This window comes from Tubulanus polymorphus, chromosome 9 (genome assembly GCF_964204645.1).
Source record: "Tubulanus polymorphus chromosome 9, tnTubPoly1.2, whole genome shotgun sequence".
NCBI lineage: Eukaryota > Metazoa > Nemertea > Palaeonemertea > Tubulaniformes > Tubulanidae > Tubulanus > Tubulanus polymorphus.
In genome coordinates, this window is record NC_134033.1 from 14,914,016 (window position 1) to 14,939,133 (window position 25,118).

A 25,118-nucleotide genomic window follows, 5' to 3' on the forward strand; every position below is an offset into this window, starting at 1 on the left:
AGTTATTTATTTCTTTGTTTATTAAGCGTAACGTAATAATAGTGGGATTCGAATCCGGTTTCGATTTTGGAACGTGTGTGGATGTTTGGCATACGCTCGATTTGGTGATCTGCGCAAAGTCTAATAATCCTAGTTGAATTTACAGTTTATGGAAATTGGTTCTAAACCGTGGTCATATCTTTTTAAATCTCTAAAGAATTTTTTTAATGTCTAAAATAATACGGACCGCTAGACAAGGTAGTGGGATTCGAACCCGGGCGGTAGTTTCAGAACGAAGCAGTTAGTTCGCATCCGCACAGGTCAAACCGACAATCTGCGCAAACTCGAATCCGAGCTACGCGTGCGCAGTTTGATTTACGACCGATAGTGGATCGCTTCTAGTCGCCAGTTAGAATGAAAAATCTCTGAAATCTGGAAAAAATCATCATAAAAATAGGCGTGAAATAAAAAAACTACATGACAGGAAGGTAAGAAATAAATAGAAATTATAGATTATTTTCCATTCACGAAATAAACCTTAGAAAATAGTTCGTTGGCCTTATCGGGACCTGGAGTGACGACAGACACCGCTGAATTCTGAAACAAGTGGTGTCAAAAAACATCGTTGACCAGACCAATTTATTTGGGCAGGTCAATTTTCCCCCGTGGTTCATCCTTTGAATTGAACCAATTTTTCGTATTTTAACCGTAGTTGTCTGTATTCAGGTATTTGTATATTGTCTTTCAGCTTGTAAACCTGCTTCTTATCGGACTTACGCATTCTGAAGCAATAAAATTGAGTTGAGTTCCAATAATAATCACAATCATGAAGACAAGTTCTTCCTCTCCACTCTCTGCTCTCTCTTCTCTTTTCTGACTGACTGGTATTGGATTCGACTGATGAGAGGTATTGAGTGTTTACACCTGGTTTCATCGTCAAAATATTTCTAGCTGAATGAATCTAAGCTTGTTGTGTGTAGTAGTAAGAGAGGCTCTCTTCCCTGATTCGAAATGTAAAAATAGAGAGAACATCTGGACCACTGCTGTAACATTCCTCCTACCTCCGGCTGTAAATAGATTTTAAATTCATTCATTCATTATACATCAACCGGTATTACTGCATTGTACACATTGATTACTGACTGAGAGAGGAATATAAAATAAATAGTTATAATCACGATTGAATAGGATTTTAAACAGAAACTCAGGTTTCAGGAGGTAAAATCAATAGGTATCGATACGTTTGACGCGAAAATGTGTTTCGAATCTATGATGAAATGATTATTAATTCAGGGTTTTGGCTTTATGAATCTGGATCTGGTTCCAGAGTTGGGGGATAGGCCTAATACCCTGGGAGGACCGGTTCGGGATTTGAGGAACTTCTGGACCCAGTTCCAGACTTGAAAACATTTGATGTTGAGAGTTGAAAAATTGAAAATGGACTGTTTTGAATCTTGTATCAAATTTTACCAAGAAGAACTCGGTCCAGGATCCAGCTCAACAGTTATCGGTGAAGATTTTACTCCAGATTCAACTCTTGAGTCAAATTAAGAATTGTGGGACTGCTTTTATAAACACCTCAGTTCATAGTCATTTGAGTGAACCACAGGGTTATGGACCTGGTCCGGTTGCACAATCATGACTTAAGTCCAAAAGTGGTCTTAAATCATATGACTGGTATTAAGTTGGTTATAGAACCACAATGAGCTTAGACTGGTCTTAAGGTGTCAGATTGGTTAAAGAACCAAAATGAGTCTAAACTGGTCTTAAGGTGTCAGATTGGTTAAAGAACCAAAATGAGCTTAGACTGATCTTAAGTTGTTAGATTTGCTGTAGAACCACAATGAGCTTAGACTGGTCTTAAGGTGTTAGATTGGTTAAAGAACCAAAATGTGCTAAGGGCAAAGGCTGGTCTTAAGTACTTAGACTAGTGACCAAAATGAGTTTAGACTAGTCGTAAGTCTAAGCCGTGACTGTGCAATTAGTCCCCAGAGATTTCACTCAATTGACTTATAATTGAATTAACCATTGATGAGTTCTGTAAAACCAAACCCTGGCTGTTAATTGATAGGAAATGAAACGGTCACGATTCAATCGTTGATACTGGTTCGGTGTCTGTATCTGTGTTTAACACATACGCGCGCGATCTCGAGTCGAGCTCTGAAATGTCGTCGTATCTGACCGTACCGAATCAGACCAGTCCTACAGCTGTGCCGATGTTCGAAAATATCTTCGAGAAAATTCTCATCAAATCGAAACCATGGTAGGTACTTCACTATTTGAGCGCAGATCATGAACGCATGTTTGCCTATATGAAGAAAGCTTGTTTTAGAAGTTACTATACTAGGTTGGCAGATTGTAGAGAGAATAAGAAGAATCCCTAATTTATGTTAGATGTTTGAACAAAGTTTATCTTTTTCTTTTTATCTTATGGAAATGTATTTCAAGACTGCTGTTCTGTTTAATCAAAGCTTTAAAGAGATTAGTGTAAGAAATAGCATCTGTAGAAAGTTAGCTCGTATCGGTAGGAGTTCAGTTACAATTCCCTCCAGTTTTTTTCCTCACGAGCTATGCAATGTAAATGAGGACCCGATTTACATTGCATAGCTACAAAGAAGTCTAGAGGCCCGTAATTACACTTGATTAGGTAATATACCATGGACGTAAAAGCTATGAGCTAATACCAGAAATACATGAAAATACTCAATGTATTTTTGTCGATACTGTTAGTATCCCTCTAGTCTTGAAATTATATGTTTGGAGGAGAGGCCTGACACTATTTGTATTTATGCAAAAATACAAAAAGTATTTACATAGTATCAAAAGAAAGATGACAAGTTTATGTATTATTGATAAAAGTATAAACAGTTGAATCCGCTTAATTCAGGTCATTTGGGACCAACAAAATTCATCTGGTCTACGGCAAATCCAGATTATAAGTCATTTTCCTGTAATATTATTGAACAAATGGACTGCAAATATAGTCGGGGTTGGACCGAAATCCAGATTAAGCCGACCCGGATTAAGCGGGTTTGACTGTTCGTAGTTTTGGTGTTAGCTATAGTTTCTACGCCGATGGTGCTGATGAATGTTATGGTATTAGCTATTATAGAAATGAAATCACAGCGTCTGACGGAATGTACGTGAAACATATAATATCTCAATGAGCGTGGATTATGTTTATGTAAGGGAGAGAGGGAGGGTGGAGAGAGAGAGTAGAGTGTAAGGTTTAATCTGTGATTTGAGAAGGATTTCTGTACAGGTAAACGCGGGTATACACCTCACTGGTGCAGTAACTCATACACCGGTCGGTATACACCGTATATACACCGAGTTCCTCGTACACCTGTGCTTCTACCTCACTCTCTTCGTGATGGATATCACTAACTTTTCCGGGTAAGTTTTACGCATAGTGGTTTCAGCTCGGAATCAGCTTTTTATACACCTCTAATAAATCCAGTTCTAAAACTACTCCAGACAACTTTACATATTACATCATTAAGACTAACCCTTGTAAGTTTTTGATATTATTCGATAGCGCTTGTAGGCCTAATCGAGATAGGAGTGGATCGAGGTGATTTTGTGGGTCCATACCCCTGCCGTCCCGAGGAGTTTGCCCTTTTTGTCAAAACACGGATCATAAAACCACCCCCCCCCCCCCCCCCCCGAAGTTTTACAATCATCCACTTAGAAAGTGCGTCTTTGGATGTATTTCTTGAATATTATCTAATACCACCCAATGTCGTAATCGGCCAGGGTGGATCCAGAGGCCAATTTTGAAGGACTTAATTCAAATTGTGACATGCCAAAAGGGCACCTTGATATCCAAACAGGCAATATTAGGTGTAATCCACCACTGGTATGTTTGTTGACAAAGAGGTCAAAGATGTACTTGTACAAGTCTCACACGTCGCTCTGGATCGGCCAATGAATCGGCATGTTTGCTTTATCCAACGAATGATCTACTTCCAACTATCCTAGTTTGACCACTGATGATGAACAAAATAGTTCGGGATGTATCGCACCAGAAAGGGGAATGCTTGTTCCATGAGGGATGGACAGAGCTGCCGATTGACATCCTCCCTTAGTAGGGGTTTGAACCTGATGGCATCGCTACACTCAGCCACGGCACGAACCCCTGCCACAGTAGACCGTGTGCGCAGCCTCAAGAAAACTTGCGGCACCAATCAGATTGCTTGTTGTATAATCGTTGAGGCAAATTTCATGAATAAACTATAAATGGAAAAACCCGGGGCTAAAATTAAACAAGATATCTGATTGGCTAATAATGGCATCATCTAAGCTGCGCATATAACTGCGCGACCGGTCTAGTGTGGCAGGGTTTGATACTGTGACAATCTCGATGCCATCCCTGCCGCGGCCGATCGAAAAACCCCACAGAGCACAAAGAACGTCATAAAACGAAGGAACGCTCGATGTAATAAAGCGTAATTAGGTCAGACTGACGAACAACAAACAAGATCTAATAATGATATTATTTATTTTATGAGGACCGGACTACGTGACTTTAAACTCAATCTGTCAACTTTAAACAGATGACTGAGAGATATTTACGATCGACACGCGATGTTGAATTAGAATTGACCTGATTAAACATTGATTAATAATGAAATATAATTGACACAATGAACCGCCCGTACAACAACGTAGAAGCTTTATATCAGTCAGTGTTTATCACAGTGTTAGGAGGGTCTGCGCGGGTCACAGGTATAATAACTAGGAAGTTCCAGAGAGACCTTCTCTTCACTCTATCGGATTTAGTTCGCGCTTTCAGAAGAGGATTATATCGGTGTTTAGTTGTAGCTGTATCTCTCATCGTTTTCAGTCTTTCTCTGAACAGACCCGTGCCGCCCGTGCCGCCTGTGCCGCCCAAGCTTTTTTATTTGAGGGGTAGTTCTATTTCGAGAAGAAAGGGCACTTTTTCGGTGTGAAAATTGCCACTTTCCTATTGAAAAAAGACAGATCTTTAATGAATCATTTGAGAATGGACCAATTTTCATTTTCCAAAATGAAGAATATAAAAATCGTATCCAAATTTCAAAATATCTTGACCTGAAATTTTTTGACCCTTACTTTTTGAAGGTTACTTGAGAAATTGGGGGTTCGTTACCCTTTCCCTCGGCACGGCCCTGCTCTACTACGTCGGCACTTTTTTATCATTTTTTTTAGGTTTTTGTAAATATTTGGTGAAACTATTTCATTACGACAAATCAATTAATGGTTCGTTAGTATATGATCCACTTTCTCTGCTCTCTTGTTATTCATATGAAACTGGGTCGAGCTGGGTCGCGTTGTCATCGCTGTTAATTATATTGAAATACCATTCTATAATTATATATCAGTTAATAGTGCGGGGACAGGATCAGTTATTACTGGAGGGATTGGTGATGTCAGTTTGTAGGAGGGGGGAACTGGATCAGTCTGAAGGAGGTCTCTGGTCTCACTCCCTTCTTTGGGCTCAACCGCCCTCTCCTCCTATATCTCCCTCTCTCTTATTCCTCCTGCCTCTCGACCCTACCCTCCCTCAGTCAGCTCTGGTTAGTTGATTGAGATGACAGGTTACTAGGTGTATATGAAGGTATCATATTTATAATTGATGAAGGTGGTTGGTGTTAATTGTTCTACTCACACACAGTCACTCATTCTCGTGTGTGGCGGGGCTCTGTTACAGTCACCGGATACCGAGGAATGTTTCTAATATTTATTGTCAGTCTATTTCAATTGACTATTAGGTCAATTACTAGTGGAGCCGATAGATAATAGAGAGACATCGCAGCCCCGGAATCAGTCTCCTCTATTCCACTGCAGTAAAACCAGGATGTATCCCGCAAAAAACTTTTTAGTGAATCAGTTTTTAATGGTAAAATGAACAGATGGTGAGATGAGTATTCTATTGTTTACTGGATGCTGTTGTTGCTGCTGATGTGGGAACGATGTTTTTAGAGATGTTAGGATGATGATGATGATGTGGTTTCTCTCGCAGTTTTCGATCGGAAGCTGAATATTCACTTTACCCGGCTCTACACTAGTTAACATCAACGTGCCGCCGATGACTAAATACTTGTAACTACCGCACTTCATCGTTCTCAGGATTTAACTTATTTACCGCAGTCGAATTCTATCTCATCCTGAAGGAGTTTATAAAGTGTTCTATCTGTTATGAAAGAGTTTACGAAGAGCTCTATCCGTCGTGAAGGAGTTTAAACGAGTTTATAAAGTATTCTATCCGTCGTGAAAGAGTTTAAACGAGTTTATAAAGTATTCTATCTGTCGTGAAAGAGTTTAAACGAGTTTATAAAGTATTCTATCTGAGGTGAAGGAGTTTAAACGAGTTTGTAAAGAACTCTACCTGTTGTGAAGGAGTTTATTAAAGTATTCCATCTGAGGTGAAGGAGTTTATAGGGCTCTACCTGTTGTGAAAGAGTTTAAACAAGTTTGTGAAGAGTTCTATCAGTTGTGAAGGAGTTTGTTAGAGTTCTATCTGTTGTGAAGGAGTTTATAGGGCTCTACCTGTTGTGAAAGAGTTTAAACGAGTTTGTGAAGTGTTCCATCAGTTGTGAAGGAGTTTGTTAGAGTTCTATCTGTTGTGAAGGAGTTAATAGGGCTCTACCTGTTGTGAAAGAGTTTAAACGAGTTTGTAAAGTGTTCCATCAGTTGTGAAGGAGTTTGTTAGAGTTCTATCTGTTGTGAAAGGTTGCTATAGAAACCGTTTTCAGATTTCTAAATCAACCTTCCATTTCCGATTACGTTCCAATTTGGATGCGCGATTATAGTTTTAAAAATGGCCTCGACTAAAATTCATCTTCAATCGTTGAACAAAAACAATGAAAGTCCGTTGTTTCGGCGTAGGAGTCAAAAAGCGTCGCAACAGCGTATTCCTACGCCGCCGCCGCCGCCGCCTAACCGTCCGACCGATTTACACCTTCAATACACCGTTAACGATATACCGCCGCAGCTTCCTCCGCGGCCGAAAGATTCCGTTTATTTCCCGGACGACGAAAATAGGAACAATGAGTACGTTATCATGTATCACATATCTGAGATTCATATATCTGAGAATCAAATACCTGAGAATCTCATCAAATACCTGAGAATCTCATATACCTGAGAATGTCATATCATATACCTGAGAATCTCATATCATGTACCACATACCTGAGAATTTCATATCATGTATCTGAGAATCTCATTTGATATATCTGATAATCATATAACTGCGCAACATATATCTGAGAATCTCATCGTATGCCTGATAATCTCATATCATATGTCTGAGAATCATATATCTGATATCTCATATCGTGTGTTATATCCCTGGGAATCTGATATCATGTATCTGGGAATCTCTTATCATCTGGGCATTTCATATATATCCGAGAATCGCATATCAAATATTTGAAAATCTCATATCATATATCTGAAAAACGTATATCATCCATCTGAGAATCTCATATCATGTGCATGGATCTGAAGCATTTTTCAATGTTTTATTCTCTATTCAGTGTCCAACCTGTGTCTATTCTCTCTATTTTAGCGTCTAATTTGTGTCTATTCCCTGTGTGTGTATTTTCAGCACGAATATGAGTTTAGGAAACGCAGTTTGTACGCGGTGCGGAGATGGATTCAGCGCGCACGAGAAAATCGTCAATTCAAACGGTGAAATTTGGCACACCGAGTGCTTCGTGTAAGTTTGATATTTATACGTCAGTCATTCATGTGTGTGTACTGAAATTTTCATTATTTTAGATTTTAAATTTTTAAGTGTCGCCGTGTATTGGAAAAATTGCCAACTTCTAATCTAACATTGCAGGGGTGAAAATAGGGGTTGGTTTCGGGGGTCCGGACCGAACACCTCCCCACTGAAGTTACCCTTTTCGTCAAGACAGGGATAGCTTTTTAAGACCTCCAAATTTGACACTCATCCTCATCGAAAACTGCATATTTTCGGATATATTTCTTGGGGAAATTTCGAATACCGAGGGTAGGACCCTGCTAGCGGCCTTTGGCATGGCTGCTTTATCTGAAAAATACTTTTTCCTCTGGCAAACTTCCTGAATCCACCCCCGCATTTCCTCAAAATACACGTGTAAAATAGTCACTTTCTGACCCCGAAAAGATGTGTAAAGTCTCTCAGTGGTTGTGTTGTGAACTATTTATATCTGATTTATCGGTTTTTTTTTTCTCTTCAGTTGCGCTCAGTGTTTTCGACCGTTTCCTGAAGGTATTTTTTACGAGTTTGAAAGTCGGAAATACTGCGAACACGATTTCCACGTGCTGTTCACTCCGTGCTGTGGGAAATGCAGTAAGTACTCTAGTTATCTCTATATCCTACAGATGGCACCACTCATTGTCATGGTTCCATGCAGAGCTGTTGTCAAATAGTCCTGATTTTCAGTATTACAAGAAATACTGATTTGATGCATACAGAAATATGAAAGATGTTACTGAGGGTCTTACTGTTGATTACTGATTAATTTGAACAGAAATATGAAAGATGTTACTGAGGGTCTTACTGTTGATTACTGATTAATTTGAACAGAAATATGAAAGATGTTACAGGGGGTCTTACTGTTGATTACTGATTAATTTGAACAGAAATATGAAAGTTGTTACTGAGGGTCTTACTGTTGATTACTGATTAATTTGAACAGAAATATGAAAGATGTTACTGAGGGTCTTACTGTTGATTACTGATTAATTTGCACATTTTCTTTCATATTTCAATGAAATGTTCAGAGCCATATTTAATGGGGGCCAGTTGCCCCTTAGAAACTTTGGAAAATTGCGCTCTGCAAATATTGTTGTTATATCTTATAGAACTGTCCTTTTTCGGGTTTTCTGCTCCCCCCCAAAAAAAAATTCAAATGCTAGGTATGGCTCCTCTATTTCTCCTGATGTTACTGAAAAAAAAATTCAACTTGTTAGTGATAGCAATTTCAGAGGTTGGCAGACCAGTTTAAGAGATGAGCTCCTTGTTCCTTCTGCAGAGGACCAGCTCATTGATTCCGCCTGCGAGGGACCAGCTCATGGTATTATTAAATTGTCTATTTTCAGGTGAGTTTATAGTCGGACGCGTGATTAAAGCGATGAATAATAACTGGCATCCCGACTGTTTTCGATGTGAAATATGCCATTCGATTCTCGCCGACGCCGGATTCGTTAAGAACGCTGGCAGAGCCCTCTGTAGGGAATGTAACGCGAAAGAGAAGGCATCGGGAACAGGAAAATATGTGTGTCATAAATGCCAGTAAGTGAACAGTGTTAGTACGGGTATCAATCGTGCAGACTGGAGACACTCCCATCATACATTCACTACTGGCGGATCAGTGCTGGTAAAATGTCTAATTAGTGTCTGGTGTTTGTAGTTAATTTTCAATTAATAATGTCTCAGGTGAAGCACTGAACACATGTGAAGTGTGGACAATGAAAAAATGTGAAGAATGGTGTGAAAGAGTGTTGAATGTCTGAGCGGTGCAGGTTTCCAGATGCTGTTAAAACAACTTGTTTAAACAATTCCCCCCCCCCCCTCCGCTGTGTCTGACGAAATGTGTCTTTATTTATTTTATAGTTCGATAATAGAAGAAGGACATATAAAATATAAAGGAGATGTCTTCCATCCCTATCATTTTAATTGTACATCATGCAGGTAAAACTAATCCCCTTTCACTCCCCTTCGACCCCCACCTCCCACAATTTGTTCATGCTCTTATTCATCTATTTCAGTATTGAACTAAATTCGGACGCGCGCGAAAAAAATGGCGAATTATATTGTTTACGTTGCCATGACAAAATGGGTATCCCTATTTGCGGGGCGTGTCGGCGACCGATCGAGGAACGCGTTGTCCATGCTTTAGGGAAAGCCTGGCATGTAGAGGTACGTTTTATTCCACAGCTGGTTACCCAGCTATATCCATTTTGCGAGAGAAATCCCTCACAAGGATAGTTGAGCCAGAGGGTAGAAGGTTTATATACGTATTTGAGCAACATTTCAGCTAATGACTATTTAGCAATTATCAGATTTTACTTGATACAGATGATGTACAATTCATTATGTGCAATTCATTCTGTATCATGTACACCTGATGATGGCTTATATAGTCTTAAGCTGAAACATTGGTCTAATATACAGTCCACCCCGATAAACCGCCCTCCCATTTACCGCCACCCCGCCTACCGCCAGGTTTTCTCAATGTACATCTCTATACAAATACATAGTTAAACAGCCCCGATATATCGCCATACTCTCTACACCGCCAAAATCGTTCTGCGCCGATGTGGGCGCAGTATATCGGGGCTTGACTGTATGTATAAACCTTTCTACTCAAAGAACTTTACATCTTTGGAACTTTACATCTTTTCATCATGAATTATTGTTTGATTTCACTTGTATATTCACCTTACACTGATATTGTGTATCCACTCGACTTATCAATCTTACGCTCGTTTTCGAAATTTTCAGCATTTTGTTTGCGCGAAGTGTGAAAAACCGTTTTTAGGTTCGCGTCATTACGAGAAGAAAGGAATGGCTTATTGCGAAACTCATTATCATCAGTTATTCGGAAATATATGCTTCGTGTGCAATACAGTTATATCTGGAGACGGTGAGTTTTGATTCTCATTCAGATAGATATCATTATTAGAGTCCTATTTGTGCTGATTCAATGGCTGAATCATTTACTGAATCATCTAATTACAGTAAAACCTTGTTGATAGGAATCTCGTGGGTTAAGGTGAAATTATCGGGTTTCGTTTTGATATAAATAGCTATCTTAGCTGGGACATGCTGGAAATCATTGTAATAAACAACAAGTTTTTGTCGTAAACAATTATTAATGAGGTTCAACCAGATTAGTGAACTGTCTACTTGTTTTTCGGTCAGCCACACTATTCTGCCATCTATGTGAAAATCTATGAACTAAATCACCTGGAAATTTGTCAGAAAAGGACATGTATGAAGTTGCAGTCTCTGATGGGTTTAGAAATGGACCCTTCATGAAATACAGCACCCAAACCTATGCAGCCCTTGTACTTAGCTTAAGGATGATTTGAGGAAAGTCTTGTATCTAGCTGTTTACCATACCATGCACATTGTCAGGAATTTAGACTACCTTGTGAGGTCGGTGTGACCAATACGAACCACTAGCTGACATCAGGTCATGCAATCTGATTTTAATCTAATATGTCATAGAATCTAAAAAGTCATGATCGGTCAGCGACGCTATGAACCCTGACTGAACTGGCTGATTTTAAAAACCATTTAATGCCCGATGGCCAATTTGAACCCTCTCTGTGCATGAATGGTCACCAAAATTAAATAATGATAAATAATCTAAAAAGCATTTTCGGATCAGTAGATGTTTTAATAGTTGTTGTTTATATTCATTTTCTATAGTATTCTCAGCTTTGAATAAAGCCTGGTGCGGAAATCATTTTGCGTGCGCATTCTGTGACAAGAAAATGAGCCATAAGTAAGTGCTGCCATCTATCTATCATATCAAACATTTTTTTGGTCATATCTATTGACCTAACGTGAGCCTGCGTGACAATTAAATCATCGAGCAACTGGCCCCTGGTTGTATTATTTCAGTGTCTATCATGTTTGACCAGGTTCGTGTGGATTTACAGAGTTCATTGTTTTATGCGTATTTTCCAGAAGAGAGGTTTACAATTCGCCTCGATGATTTAAATCAATGAAAGCGCAATCTGTTCAAATTCATGCTATGTTTAACTCGGAGTTCAGATCATAGCAGGGGTCGGAGGGGAGGGTGCAGTTTCAACCGAGCCAAACAGCAGTCCGTTGCAAATTGGCAACCATCTCATTTTCAATGAACTCGGCAATTCAAATTAATTGTACAGTCAACCCCCCATATACCACCCTCCCATATACCTCCACCCTCCAGCCTACCGCCAAAGTTTCTCAATCTCTATACAAATACGTAGTAAAACACCCCGATATACCACCATACTCTCTATACCGCTAAAATCGCTCCGCACCGATGCGGGCGCAGTATATCAGGGGTTGACTGTAGTGTAAATTAGCGTTTGAAAGATTCAACTAATTCTGGAACAAGGAACCGTTAGGCTAAAAAAATTGATACCTTGTTTCTGCGCTCTGCTGAGCTTAAATGTTGACCCGGCCGGCCGCCTATCTACCCTATACATTACTTTTTTTTAAATCGTGATCAATTTTACCATAACAGACCCGGCCGCTATAGAAATGAACTGTTTATAAATTTTATCATATTTTACAAAAATGACCCGGCCGCTGCGGAGAAACAAGGTATCATTTTTGTTTAGCCTTACTTGTTACGTATTCGGTGTTTCTATAGTCAACTTCTTATAAAATTTTTTTTTTCTGATATCCGTTTGCAGAACGCGCTTTTACGAATACGATCTGCGGCCGGCGTGTAAAAACTGTTACGAGAAATTCCCGTCGGAATTGAAAAAGCGTCTGAAAAAAGAGTACGACAGTCAACCTAAAAAGTGAGATGAACTCTCGAGATCGACGCCGGCGTGTAATTCTGGACTATTCATCGTAATACTGGATACGGAATATCGGTGTGCTGCTTCTAGTTCTAATTTATCTAGAAATCTCTCCTAAAGTTTCGCACGACGCGAGGAACTGCGAGATAGCTATACGCGTGTATATACTTATCGAATGAGAGAATATGAAGGACTTAGCGAGAGAGGGAGGATACAGGGAGGGAGAAGGGGGGGCAGATATCGGAAGAGAAAAGGGGGGAAAAGTTTAAAACCTATTGTGAAGTTGATAGAGAGGCCTGGGAGTTCATTGCTCTATCACTGACCATAGTTTCACCTATGAACTGAACGCAATAAATCCTAAAACACGAATAAGCGTGAATAATACCAGCTAATTCTGAATAGTTTTTTATGAGAGTGTATGATAAAGTCAGACGCTATACACGCAGTTTGTAAATAGGGGTCATTGATTTATTGTGTAGAGGTCGCATTCACATTCATACAGTATAGGTTACACCGATATACTGCATTTTTTAGAAGGGCTTCATAGGATCAGGGAGATCACCTCCCTGGTAGGATCTATGTCGGTCCGTAAAAATGGAACCTTGCTTATTAATTCATGTGACAAAAAAAACAACAGGCTGTGACAATTATAACCCTAGTCATAGAGAAATTTGATGAATTTATTGCTGTAGTTATCGATGGCAGATTTAGGGGGTGGTCTCAGGGGTCCGAACCCTACCTTTCGGTTGAGATTGCCCGGACACAGATCGTTAAAACCGGTATAATTGATACTCTTCCTCTCGAAAATTGCAACCTTTCAGATGTATTTCTTCAAAAGATATCATAAACCCAATAGAGGCCTTTGACTTTGCTGCTTTATCTGAGAAATGCCTTCCGGACCCCGGCTTCCAATTTTCCTAGATCCTCCGCACTGGTGACCGGGACCCAGTTCCACGTTTGTGAATTTAGATCTGACTCGAAAGTTTGGGTATAATTGAAAATGAACTGATTTTAAGCTCGGAATCAATTATATTTCGCAAATGAACGCAGCTCTATCAAATGAACTGATCGGATTGTCTGGTAACCTGTGTTTAAACCCAACACGGTAAACTCTCGCTTGTATCGCTAAGGACTAACATCGAGAGGAAAGAATTTAACAACAGCTCTCATTCTGTTCGATATGTAGGTCAATTACATTACTTATATATTGTGCAATGCTTTAAGAGTTATAGTTATAATGCTGATATTGTATTGTTATAATGAATACTGTCTACTACTGCTTAATACTTGTATAAAAACTTACTGCATGAATTCAATCATTATATATATATATATTATACACAGATTATCAAAATCATTGATATTCAAAATATAATAATTGCGCATTACATGAAAACTGTTTGTACTTGTTCTCGATAATCACCTCGGTTATTGCCAGGAAATCTAGGGAAAAGTCGGGGAGTTTTCTTTTCTTCATGGAATTTTGTAAAAAAAAAAAAAAAGCTGAAAGTCATTGAAATTTGGTGATATTGCTAGATCGTGTGTAAAATCTAACAGTTTCTGTGTATGTGTTACGTATTTGACTGTGTTAATTGATCGTATTCTTAGCAGATCAAGTCAGGGAAAACAACAAGGTGCATGTCGGGGAATAGTCTCGGAAATAGCTAGTCAGATAAAAGTAGCCATCGTGCTCAGGCTTAAAACCCGGATTCCCAGGTGGGTGGAGGAGAGGATAGAGCGATACCAAAATGTATTTTTGGCGATACCCTTGAGGTTTGGAGTCCTACAGTTCCCCGGTAGGTGAGGAGAGGACGGATAGAGAGCAAACCCTTGAGGATTTGAGAATCCCACCGTTCCAGTGGCTCTGGAGAATACCACCGAACCCAGGTGGGTGGAGGAGAGGATAGAGCAAAACCCTTGAGGATTGGAGAATTCCAGTGGTTATGATGAACTAACGGCTATGAAAATAGGAGTCTGATCCGCTACCTTGGGCTAAAGAGACATCATGGCCCTGTCTTGAGAAACCCTGTACCTCGCTGAGTTCTGTTAGCCATACGGCCCGTATTTCAGGTGGGCCTACTTGAGACTTTGTGAGTCAAGAGTTTAGCACTCTTTGGCAATGTTATCATTGTACTGATGATTCAAGTGGTTATTGTGTCTCGAAGCCGTTTATCTCTTTGATATCAAAATATCATTTAATCAAATTCTAGCACGTGCATTAAAAATTAACAATGAATGAATGATACATGTATAATTTAATATCTATTGATGAGTCGAGTGCGGTCAACAACAACCGTTTAATGTTTCCAGACAAGCCAAGATGTTCGCCTCACTGGTACAGCTCCATCCAACTGGCACAGCTATCCCTAGCTGTGGCAATGAAGGATTCCACCCATGGCAGGCGAAGGTCCACCACAAGGCGGCGCTAGTAATTATCAGATAATATTTGGATTCGGGAGCCTAAAATCCAATTGAGAAATGTACACCGATTCAATCAAACCTTTATGAAAGGTAAACGAAGGCTGGACTATATTTTGTCGTTGGGTTTCAAGTTGTTAGATTAGTGTATATTATGAGTTTCTATAAGTAGCTTTAGCTTTACTGAGATAACAAGTAGTTTTACCAGACAAGGGGATCCTTCAATCCATGGTAGGCCTACTAGGCCGCGATGTGAAGGGTTCAGCCATCACCTCTCCACGCAGTCATCCAGCCATCTCTGCTTTCTCCTGCAGACAGGATCGACATTCGACATTCCATGATCAACGCAATCAAACAAGATCCTGCAGACATATCGATTAAAAAACAAACTCCAAACCACTGGAAATGAATTCTAGAAAATTTGTATTTTTTCACCATCGGTATATAAAGTTAACATGAGTACATATATAGTCACTTCGAGTCGCGTCAAAATTTCTTCTTTATATCAAACGCATCGAAAACTGTTTTATATTTTATAATATATATATATTTCAATCTATATTGCCGTGTATTTACACAGATTAACACAGGGTTTTTTTAGAGCCTAGTATTGAATATCACATTGATGAGCAGGGAATTTAAACAGTTGTCAACGAAGAGAGTTTAATAGCTGATCACACTTATGAGCGGATCGAGTATGCCACGTCATATCGTGGTGTCATTTTCAGCGATGTCGTATACCAGCATTCTGGAAATACTGATCCTGAGGTTTTCTTGGTTGGCGCAGACGCTGGCAACCCACTACTAGCTCAGGGCCCAGTTTCACAAAAAAGTCTTAATATCTCAAATTTTGGGTCTATTTGCTTCTAGCTACTTCACGTTTTCCATGAGGACAACAATTCAAACTTAATTGTTTTTGGCTTACACTTATTCGTAACACTCCTACTGGCCTTTAATCTAGTAATTCATCTCTAGTCGCAGAATCTGCACCTTCGGAGTCCCTATACTTTTACAGGGTTTACTTTATCACGAATGAAACTCATTTTTGGAGAATCTCGAATTCTAACGAAGTGAAGCGTGATATTTACTATTCTCGGAAACGCCCCAGGCTAGAAAAACATTTCTTCGGAATTACATCAGCCACACGTGTAATATTCAACGTAACTCGATTGTTTTTTTTTCATATCCTACTGCACTTATTTGGAACACTTTATCGTTATCTCAGCCTTTTAATCAAATCAATCAATCAATCATAATCTGTACAAGTCTTAATAGGACAATTTTAAAAAAGTAAGCCAATTTTTTTTCTTCACCAATATTTAATCCCTTATCGTATCGAAGTCTTAACATTTTTTATGTCCACTTCCCATTGGAACACTTAGATTCCTCATTGGTGGACGCCACAAATCACCGGTAAATTAAATAAATATATATAAATAAATGTACATCCATAAACATGATCACGTTTTTTTCAAAACGGCGTCACACGAAAACATTATGCGGATTCATACAATTTTCTGAAATATCACTATTGAAATATATTCATCTGTTTTTTTTTTAAGATATCAAAAATAAATCTTGTTTTCTACCGGTATATAGTCATTATCCCACGTTCCAAACCAGAAGTAGGTAGTTACCATAGTAACTTATCGAAGGTGTTCACAACACGCAGCCTTTAACGGCAAGCCGACATATCGATTGATTCATAGATTTTTCTTAGAAATTATCTGATATTAGACACACAGGTGTTTGACAAACAGAGTCTAGTCTCCGGAATCACAATGCTTAATCCTGAACCACACTTAAATAATACTCGAAAAGTCGCATGCACTAATAGTCCTGCTCCGATACTGAAGCCATGCCCAAAGACAGGGAGCTGATTTCCGTCGTCCCCTGTAGCCGTTTCTGATTAGAATTTGTTGATCTCGGTCTGGTATCTAGTCGACACGTGGTCGGCTGTATCAGTTAACTGATGAAGCACGTGGAATAATCCCTGTAAATGGTGACGGAATGCTCCGGCTAATTGACGCGATTGTTCGTCAACTTCGGCGAAACGACTGTCGGATTGAATCGATGCGCCGTCCTCGCTTCCTTCGGACTCGTCCTCGTCGTCGGAAGCCGGTCCGTCGACCAAATCAGTCTTTATCGTATTCAACATCACGTAGAAACTGTACAGATCGCATTTCGACAATTTGTTCATAGAAATCATTTGTTTTTTACCGTTCGTCGGCGGTGATGATTTCGCGTTGGCAGATCCAGCCACGGCTGGAGGTGCGGCTGCCGGTGTAGTCTCGTCGCAAACAGGTAAATCCAACAATCTGGAAGGAATCATCACCGTATCGTCCATCGCATTGACGGCCGTGACGAATTTATTCATAGCGTTCAATAACGACTGTTTGCTGCTATCTTCCAGCACAGTGTTGAAACGACGATCGGTGCTGGTTTGAGGAGCTGTTGTATCATCCATGATTAGCGAACGTGCGTGGTGTAGAGGTGGTTCGAAAAGTCCAGGCATCGGGAATCAGTCGCCGATTAAACTGTTCTGTAACTGTCAATGATCAACTACTAATACACTCCATGCTTCCTCGCTGCTATTGCAGCATACACATTGGCTTTGTTTTGGTCTGGGTCTCGAGAATATCGAACAATTTGCTAATGGGGGTGACAGATTGTATTTGTCCTTATTTCCGTATTGTGATTGGCCATTTTTCAACGACGAAATCGGTGCAATAAATCCAAATTCTCTTAAGTAGTAAAATCAAGACGATTGAAGCTTAAATCACGTCAAAAACATCTAGAAACGTTCACATTTCTATGGTAATAACAGATTTTTTAGTGAACCTTCCATATCTATTGGTGCAATGGACTAGTCCGTACGGTATCTGTCGGGATTGTTCGGAAACGCTTACGAAGTCGACCGAATCTAATCACGCTATATTTCTAGCGCGCTGATTGGTCGATAGATATTATCAGGTACGAGACACATGGCCTTCGTGTAAAACCTGTTTTATCCAAACATGCATTGACCACTATTCAAAACGTGTTAATAGCCAAGCATGAGTACTTGCTTGATCGCCCCACGTACAAACGAAAATTTCTTTTCACTTCGCTTTAAAACTTAAATAGTTGCGAGAGTTCTAAAAAGCCAGAAATTGCGAAACAATTTGACTCACCCGCTTAGTAATGATATATTGTCAGATTACAGGGTTTTACTCAGAATCAATGCTGATTTTATTACCTTCTTCGAAATGTTTTTTATTGATATACATGTATATCTATATACTTTCTGTTACATTTGGTTAAAATCAATCATTAATGATTACAATGTAGAAAATGTATTGAACTTTATGAATTTAAAACTCAGAAAATTTCAAATCAATTTTACTCGGTGTATATTAAATGTTTAAGTTTTCAGCAGCGCGTTTAACCGGTTATTCAACTCTGGGAGCCGCGCACAGTTCTAGTGCACGCGAACTAAAAACCAGCAGTGGTGTTAGAAACGTGGCGTGATCTCCGTTAGTATTCAACGAACGACTTTTTACCAGCCAAAAAGAGGCCAGAATAATCACAGTTAGCGGCAACGCGTTCACGAAATAAACGTAATCAACAGAGCTGAAACAATTAGCCTACAATTTTGTTCTCCGGGTTCACCAAGGCCAGGTGCGGTTCCTGTGCGTTAACTAGTTCTTTTCCACGGTTCTCCCGGGTTATCTAAACAAACAGTAAATAGTTAAAACGCTAAACACCTTTTACATCGCTGTAGAACTTTTTCATTACTTGGGGTACGGTTATTCAAGATAAAAAATTGGTGGGCGAAAGGAAGAATACTTTTCTTAATAATTATTTATATGGGCGTTTTGAGGAAACAGAAAAAAATGAATTTTTTTTATCATTTGAGCATTTTCCACATAAACATCGGAAAGACTGCAGAAAAAAATAAAAAGAAATCAAAATAATGATGAAATTGATTAAAATGATGGAAAAAATCTCGAAAAAAATATATCTCCATTTTGCAATAGGAGCCGACGATTGAATCGCGGCAATAAAAAACAACATTGTACTTTTCAGCTGGTGCCTCGACCGCTGCTGGGTGTGGATCTGAAAAACAACTCATCAATTTATCGTCTACAGGCGGTGGGTCATACAGAGTTCGACTGACTGGAGAAAACAAGGACATTTCGTGTATTCAAACACGATTTACCCGATGCACTCGCTAACCAGACACAAACACTCGGCAAAACACTTGAGATTATCACTTGAGATTGATGAGATATCTGATATCAATTCGAATTGTTCTTTTGCGAAAACAAGAGAATTTATCAGATTTATCATGTATGTATTTTAGATTTGGTCAAAAACAGTTCAGATATATTGATTTTCGATGTTAGGCAATATTTTGAAATCTTAGAGCAACGATTTTGAAAGTTGTCTTAAAGATGAAATTTGTATTAGCCATAGAGCTATTGGGCAACGATGCTTTAAGAAAAAACAATCAGGCCTAGAATTATTCTTAATTCGCAATATTGTTTATCTTTCTTTACGTCGTTTGCGTCATGTTTCCTAAGACTAACCCTAATTGTTATGGTTTACGATCCGTTCTAAATCTGGATGACTCTGATTCTAGCTCTGCGTTTTTTGGACTGGTTTTCAGGGGTGGATCCAGGGTCATGTGACCATGCCTACCAATAAAAAGGGCATATATTCTTAATTTAGGGCGAAAAGGCGTATCAGCAATTTTTTGAAATTTTACTATCATTTTAGAGCTTTCTGAACATCTCTGAGAGGCATTTAGTCAAGAAACATAGGTTTTATATTAAGGAAAAATATCTATTGTGTATCTCGGGTGGTAACAATGGCAAATTTTGATACAGAGATAAAAAGTAAAAAAGCACTAAAGAATTCCGGGCGACCTGGTTTTTGCCCATAGCGCATAAAGGATTTTATATGATCTTCGTCAACAATAATAATATTTCACCTTGGAAATAAGTACACAATGACCCCGCGTTTCCCCTGAAATGACCTCAAATCTAATCGGGTAATAGATAATCGCTGATTTAAATGATAAAGAATTTTTTTGTGGTGACACATGAAAAAAAAATTCATTTCTGAATTATAGATTTTGGTAATGTGTAGATTTAAATGCACGAAACGGATGTAGGGATAATATTATTATCATAAGATTATAAAACTGGTTTACGGCGAACCTGCGACTCGGTCGCCATCTAGCGTAATATGTTGTTGGTTGTAAAAACGATACCGCGCGCGATAATATTGTGTTGTTGAAATATGACAGGCGCGGATGCAGGGGGACCCCAGTGAAGTTCATTACTTGTTCCTTATTCCTTATTCCGTTACTTATTGAGAATTCATCTCCCAATAAGGAACAAGGAACAAGTAACTTGCAAAATCCACTGGCTATAAATCTTTATATTTAAGGACGAAATTTATTATTTCTAGATTCATTCAGTTGATTTCTGTTGGTTTCGAGCTTGTACTAGGTAAATGCCTTCTTCGTGCACCCAAATTCAGTTGTCATAGGATCCTTTCTCATCAAAGCGATGGATCCAGGGTTGCGCTGGAAGCACCGCGCGCACCCCTAGATAGATCTTCAAAACATTGTAGGGAGGACCCCAGTAGACCGCGTGTACGTACCCTCCGAAATCGTGCCGCTGCTAGGACTGTCGTCTTCGTCGTCATTAATGTAACAAAATGAAATTAATTTAAGATTTATTATATTTTACATGATCCTTAAGAAATTGTTGAAATAAGTTTATACAAAAAATCCACCACTAGGTGATGACGTAAGCACAGATTGTAGTGACGACGGCGATGTGAGACTTCCGATTGATCGCGACCTTGACCTATTGATAACGTTGAATTGCAGACGGTTGCCATCGTGATCGATCGTCTGCCATCGATTATTATCCGATTGTTGGGTGCATACGTGCGGTAGCAGCGGTACCAGACTGCCTATACCGCCGGTTATATTGAACTCTATAGTCACCGAGTCCGATCGCTTTAAAGGTGGCGCTTGTGAATCGTGTAGTTTCAGAGCGAACTGTAGATCGTAGTGCGGGAAGGACGAAACGGCGAATAGATAGAAATGCGGGCGTTGTAAAACTGGCTGATGTCCTATGATCAGTTTATATAATTCCAACATATCATCCCAATTCTCTTTGGAGACAAAACGAGTGAATCTCACCCGTTCCTTTCCGCAATGCACGACGCGAAACGCGCACAGGGGCAAGTCCGAACTCAGACAGAAATAGTCGAGTTTATTTTCATCGGAAGTTCGTAGACCCGACTGATTTAACGAGTCGCTGTGATGTAGACACCAGGGGGCGCAATTGAAATGCTTGTTTATAGAATTCAGTCTCTTCGACGCGAATAATCCGGGTTCTTTTATGAATACGACGATCGCTAAACTCGGATATTGTGACGTCACAGCAGTCGTCGGCGCGCGGCCGAAGTAGAGTTTATGCGTGTAAGTGGAATCCACGTGGACTAACGGAAGTTCCGGTTTCACCCAATTTAAGATTTGTCGATAGTAATCAGTGATTTTCGCGCGTTCGCGCGGATGAACCGATAACCGTACACAGGCGCCCCCTACCGGTCGATATCTGACCCTCTCCGCGCGATGATCCGTATCACTGATACTACTGGAGTCTAGCGACGAATAAAATGGAGTTCCGGTCCCTGGAAAAATAAAACGATGAATCGACGATCGTTATCAACGTAATTAGACGAAATACTTTAGTTAATGACGGCGCAAGCTGCGACACTAAACATACCTTCACTGGAGAACGAAGAGTTGTTGGAAGAAAGACTTCTGTTGCCATCTGAGTCTCTGTGACTCCTACAATACATACATAAACCTTACATTAAAATGAGACATGGTTTAATGAATACCGCTGAACCCCTGTTCCGTAGTTGAGTTCATTCTCAAACCTCAAAAGAGTCTGTTAATAATAGATCACTCAATGAATATCCAATTTAAGCTCAAATCTGTAGTGCTGTTTCAGAGACAAAAATCTCTAGCACACCAAGCTTCTCACAAATAGAGAGAATGGGGGAGGGAGACACGACAAACCTGATAACTGTCCATTTCTTCATAGTTTCACTTTCAAAGAAGTCTCATACCTCCCTGTTATAGGTCTCTCTATACAGTACTGCTCTATACTGACATATGCCCCGACCACACTGTCACCGAGCGTAAGGACTCTGGTGACAATGTTTGATTAAGATTTTGTTTGTTATCTCAAATATCGACCACTTCAAGTGTCATCCACGAATAAACCACAAATGACTCACAGTCGAAATATTTACTCTCTGGGAATTAATCGTGGAATAGTTATTACCGAAATTAAGGATCCCGTAGGGTTCTTTTCCGCGGGTTCTTCCTCACGGACACTATCATGTTCCCGCTGTTTCATTTTAGTTCCCACGATATTTCAACCTCATACGTACAAAATACCAGTAATTGAAATCAGAATTGAAACTTGTTCAAGTGTATAATTTCGCGATTCTTTATTTGAAATATAATGTTTTGTAACAATTTCTCCGGATTTCAATAGAATTTACGGCGAGCGCGGTTTGTGTTCGAACTTTTGTTTTGTTGAAGTAACAAGTCTCAAACGGGTTCCTAATATCGGGTCGTTTACATACAAAATAATAGGGCCAATTACAGCGAGTTTCTTTGCGAATAGTCACCTGCAACTAACCCAGTTACTGTATTCAGGATTGGAAATCTGTGTCTCCGTAAAACTCATGTTCTTATGCATATATTTCGTAATACATTTTTCGTCGAAAAAAAAAACTAATATTTCGCTTTGATCCTTGAAGAATTGGAGGATTACAGAAGAGGTATCCATGACCCTTATATTGAGAGCTCTAAATGATATTTGTTTAACGGAATAGAATAGGAAGTGTATTCACTTATGGTTTGTAGACGAATAGATTACGCCGCGTTTTATGTAAAATTATTGATAAAAATCATTTTACAAATATGAAACATAAAGAACTTCGTAATCATGCAAGGTGTTTGTTGAAAACGAGATATTAATGTAACAATCTACGAGTTTCTCAATACTGAGGCCTCATATACATTAAAAGATATATACTTTTACTCTTTAAATTTTCGAAAAATTCCCTGTGCTCTATATTTTCTCGATGAACCCCGACAGAACATCGTGGCTGGACGCCTCAAAATATTCTTACAATCACTCAATGAAGGCTGGGATGACTGGTCACAGCCTGAACCCGTGGGCTCGGGGCTTGCTGTCCGTAAGTTTTGATAAAAGAGGTCACGCGCGGTATCAGGTCTGAGGACACCGGTTCGATATCGTCGCGGGTAAGGGAAATGGGGGAAGCGACTCGCGACCGAGTTCGCACCCTCCCCAGCTCGAAGATTGCAGGCCTTTTCACCGCCGTTTTGATGCTTGGAAATCCTATCTTGTCCGGAAATGTGTGTGGCCGTGAAGTTCATTTTTGAAAAAAAAAATGGAGTAAAAATGAACCACACGACCACACGCAGAATGGATACTAGCCCCTGCCCCTCCAGTTTGGTCGACCCCTGGGGCCAGTTGCATAGTCATGGCTTAGACTAAAGACCAGTCTAAGACCAACTTAGTTCTATAGCCAATCTAACAACTTAACACCAGTCTTAAGATTTAAGACCACTTTTGGACTTAATAAGTCACGACTGTGCAACTGGCCCCTGATCTCCAATTCTCACATATAGACAGTAACTACATACCGAAGATAAATATATACATTACCTGTAATCCCAGGGAGGGAAGGCAGATTTCCGTGGGTTTTCACCATCCGGATTTAGAGGAATATACGACCTCTGTATGAAGTGTGGGATTTCTCTTCTGATCGCTGCGGTTTGCCGTTTCTTCATCGTCACTATATATATACCACAACCCGGCAAGAACTAACAGTTTGTAGACAAATACGACTAGTTTCTGTTCCTTTTTTCTCTCTAATGAATTAATAATATCAGTTCACACGTTACTGCTGCGACTTTAAAATCCTCGTGTATATATATGCGTTGCATGGTAATTATAAACCAGTACACTGCGAGGCTTCGGCGATATTGAAATTATCGGATTAAAAATCTAACGAAAAAGCGATAATTGCACGACACCAGCTCGTACGACTCCGCGCGCAGTACTATTATACCACCACTATCTCTGATGACAGCTGACAGGTCCTACATCTAAAAACCTGTTCTGTATGTATTGTAAATATTTTTATCAGTATTTACTAAAACACGTGTTGTCGTTAGATCAATCAATTTCTCTAACATCCCTTCAAAATTCTATAACGTCATCACACATGTCCCGAAGAGCAGAGTTCCACGAGTTTTCATTCGACTGTTCTCTTATGCGTATCCTCTGTTTCATTCATCAGTAAATGACTGTATAATACTAGTTACGATAGTTTCTATAATTCTTCGATTTTTCTGAACGGTAGCGTCGTACTGGTGCAGTAATTGTATTGAAACGCAATGCCGGTTCATCCATTGTTGTCGTGTGAGTCAGTCACCTGCAGAATCCTAGATCGCGCGCTTATCCGTGAGTCACCAGCAAATCTACCATCAGTTGGAGGAGACACACCCCTCCTGTCTCAACACAGCGTGTCCGAACATTTCCTCATGGCCCTGTAACTCAACACCGCGTGTCCGTACAGTTCCCCCTGCTGGCACTGTAACTCAATAGTGTGTGTCCGAACAGTTTCTCCTGGCCCTCTAACTCAATGCTGCGTGTCGATTCGTATACGGTTCCTCCTGGTGTGTCAGAACAGTTCCTCCCTGCGTATCCACAATTTATCCTGTCCCTGCAACTCTACTCCGGCGTGCAGTTTCTACGAACTATCGCTTAATTAGTAAATATAGTAGGCCTACATAGTGGTTTTCCGGTTGTTAAATAAATACTATGACATCGTCTATCCCCCTCAGTATCGTGTCACATCCTCTGCCTCGTGTGTACTGCGCACTCGGAGGAAGTGAGCTATAAACTCCCTGTTGGATTCACTGCCTCCTCTGATGATGCGGGCAATGTGGTTTTTCGATATAAAGCCAATATTCAAATCGATTTCAATAATTAAACACCATCCTTTATTCCTCTCCATGCTCCCTCTCGTTCGTTATATAAAATACAATTACTTCTGCTGTAGAGACGCATGTTTTTCATTGATAACTTCTCAAAATAGAA

General features: G+C 39.7%; 3 protein-coding genes across 10 annotated transcripts; 1 reads left to right on the plus strand and 2 right to left on the minus strand.

The window, feature by feature from the left end:
* The first annotated feature begins 369 nt into the window (after positions 1-369).
* LOC141910802 (LIM and senescent cell antigen-like-containing domain protein 1) lies at positions 370-13,842 on the plus strand. 7 transcript variants are annotated; one of them, XM_074801625.1, is made up of 10 exons: positions 763-779; positions 3,242-3,375; positions 7,574-7,684; positions 8,190-8,302; positions 9,055-9,247; positions 9,569-9,646; positions 9,724-9,874; positions 10,460-10,601; positions 11,393-11,468; positions 12,373-13,842. In XM_074801625.1, the coding sequence occupies exons 2-10, from the start codon at positions 3,353-3,355 to the stop codon at positions 12,485-12,487; spliced, it is 1,002 nt and encodes a 333-aa protein (XP_074657726.1). In that variant the 5' UTR covers positions 763-779; positions 3,242-3,352; the 3' UTR covers positions 12,488-13,842. The 7 variants fall into 7 exon arrangements, with proteins under 7 accessions (XP_074657727.1, XP_074657726.1, XP_074657725.1 ...); XM_074801624.1 differs by lacking the exons at positions 763-779; positions 3,242-3,375 and adding exons at positions 876-886; positions 2,051-2,242; XM_074801623.1 differs by lacking the exons at positions 763-779; positions 3,242-3,375 and adding exons at positions 1,087-1,197; positions 2,051-2,242.
* A 1,494-nt stretch (positions 13,843-15,336) lies between these two features.
* On the minus strand, positions 15,337-17,535 carry LOC141911178 (mid1-interacting protein 1-like). The gene has a single exon (XM_074802156.1). It carries the CDS (start codon positions 17,414-17,416, stop codon positions 16,811-16,813), a length of 606 nt encoding a protein of 201 aa, XP_074658257.1. The 5' UTR covers positions 17,417-17,535; the 3' UTR covers positions 15,337-16,810.
* A 3,116-nt stretch (positions 17,536-20,651) lies between these two features.
* On the minus strand, positions 20,652-24,055 carry LOC141911021 (protein FAM124A-like). 2 transcript variants are annotated; one of them, XM_074801966.1, is made up of 3 exons: positions 23,679-24,055; positions 21,693-21,757; positions 20,652-21,597 (listed from the first exon to the last, which is right to left on the minus strand). In XM_074801966.1, the coding sequence occupies exons 1-3, from the start codon at positions 23,801-23,803 to the stop codon at positions 20,672-20,674; spliced, it is 1,116 nt and encodes a 371-aa protein (XP_074658067.1). In that variant the 5' UTR covers positions 23,804-24,055; the 3' UTR covers positions 20,652-20,671. The 2 variants fall into 2 exon arrangements, with proteins under 2 accessions (XP_074658067.1, XP_074658068.1); XM_074801967.1 differs by lacking the exon at positions 23,679-24,055 and adding an exon at positions 21,992-22,125.
* Positions 24,056-25,118: the final 1,063 nt, after the last annotated feature.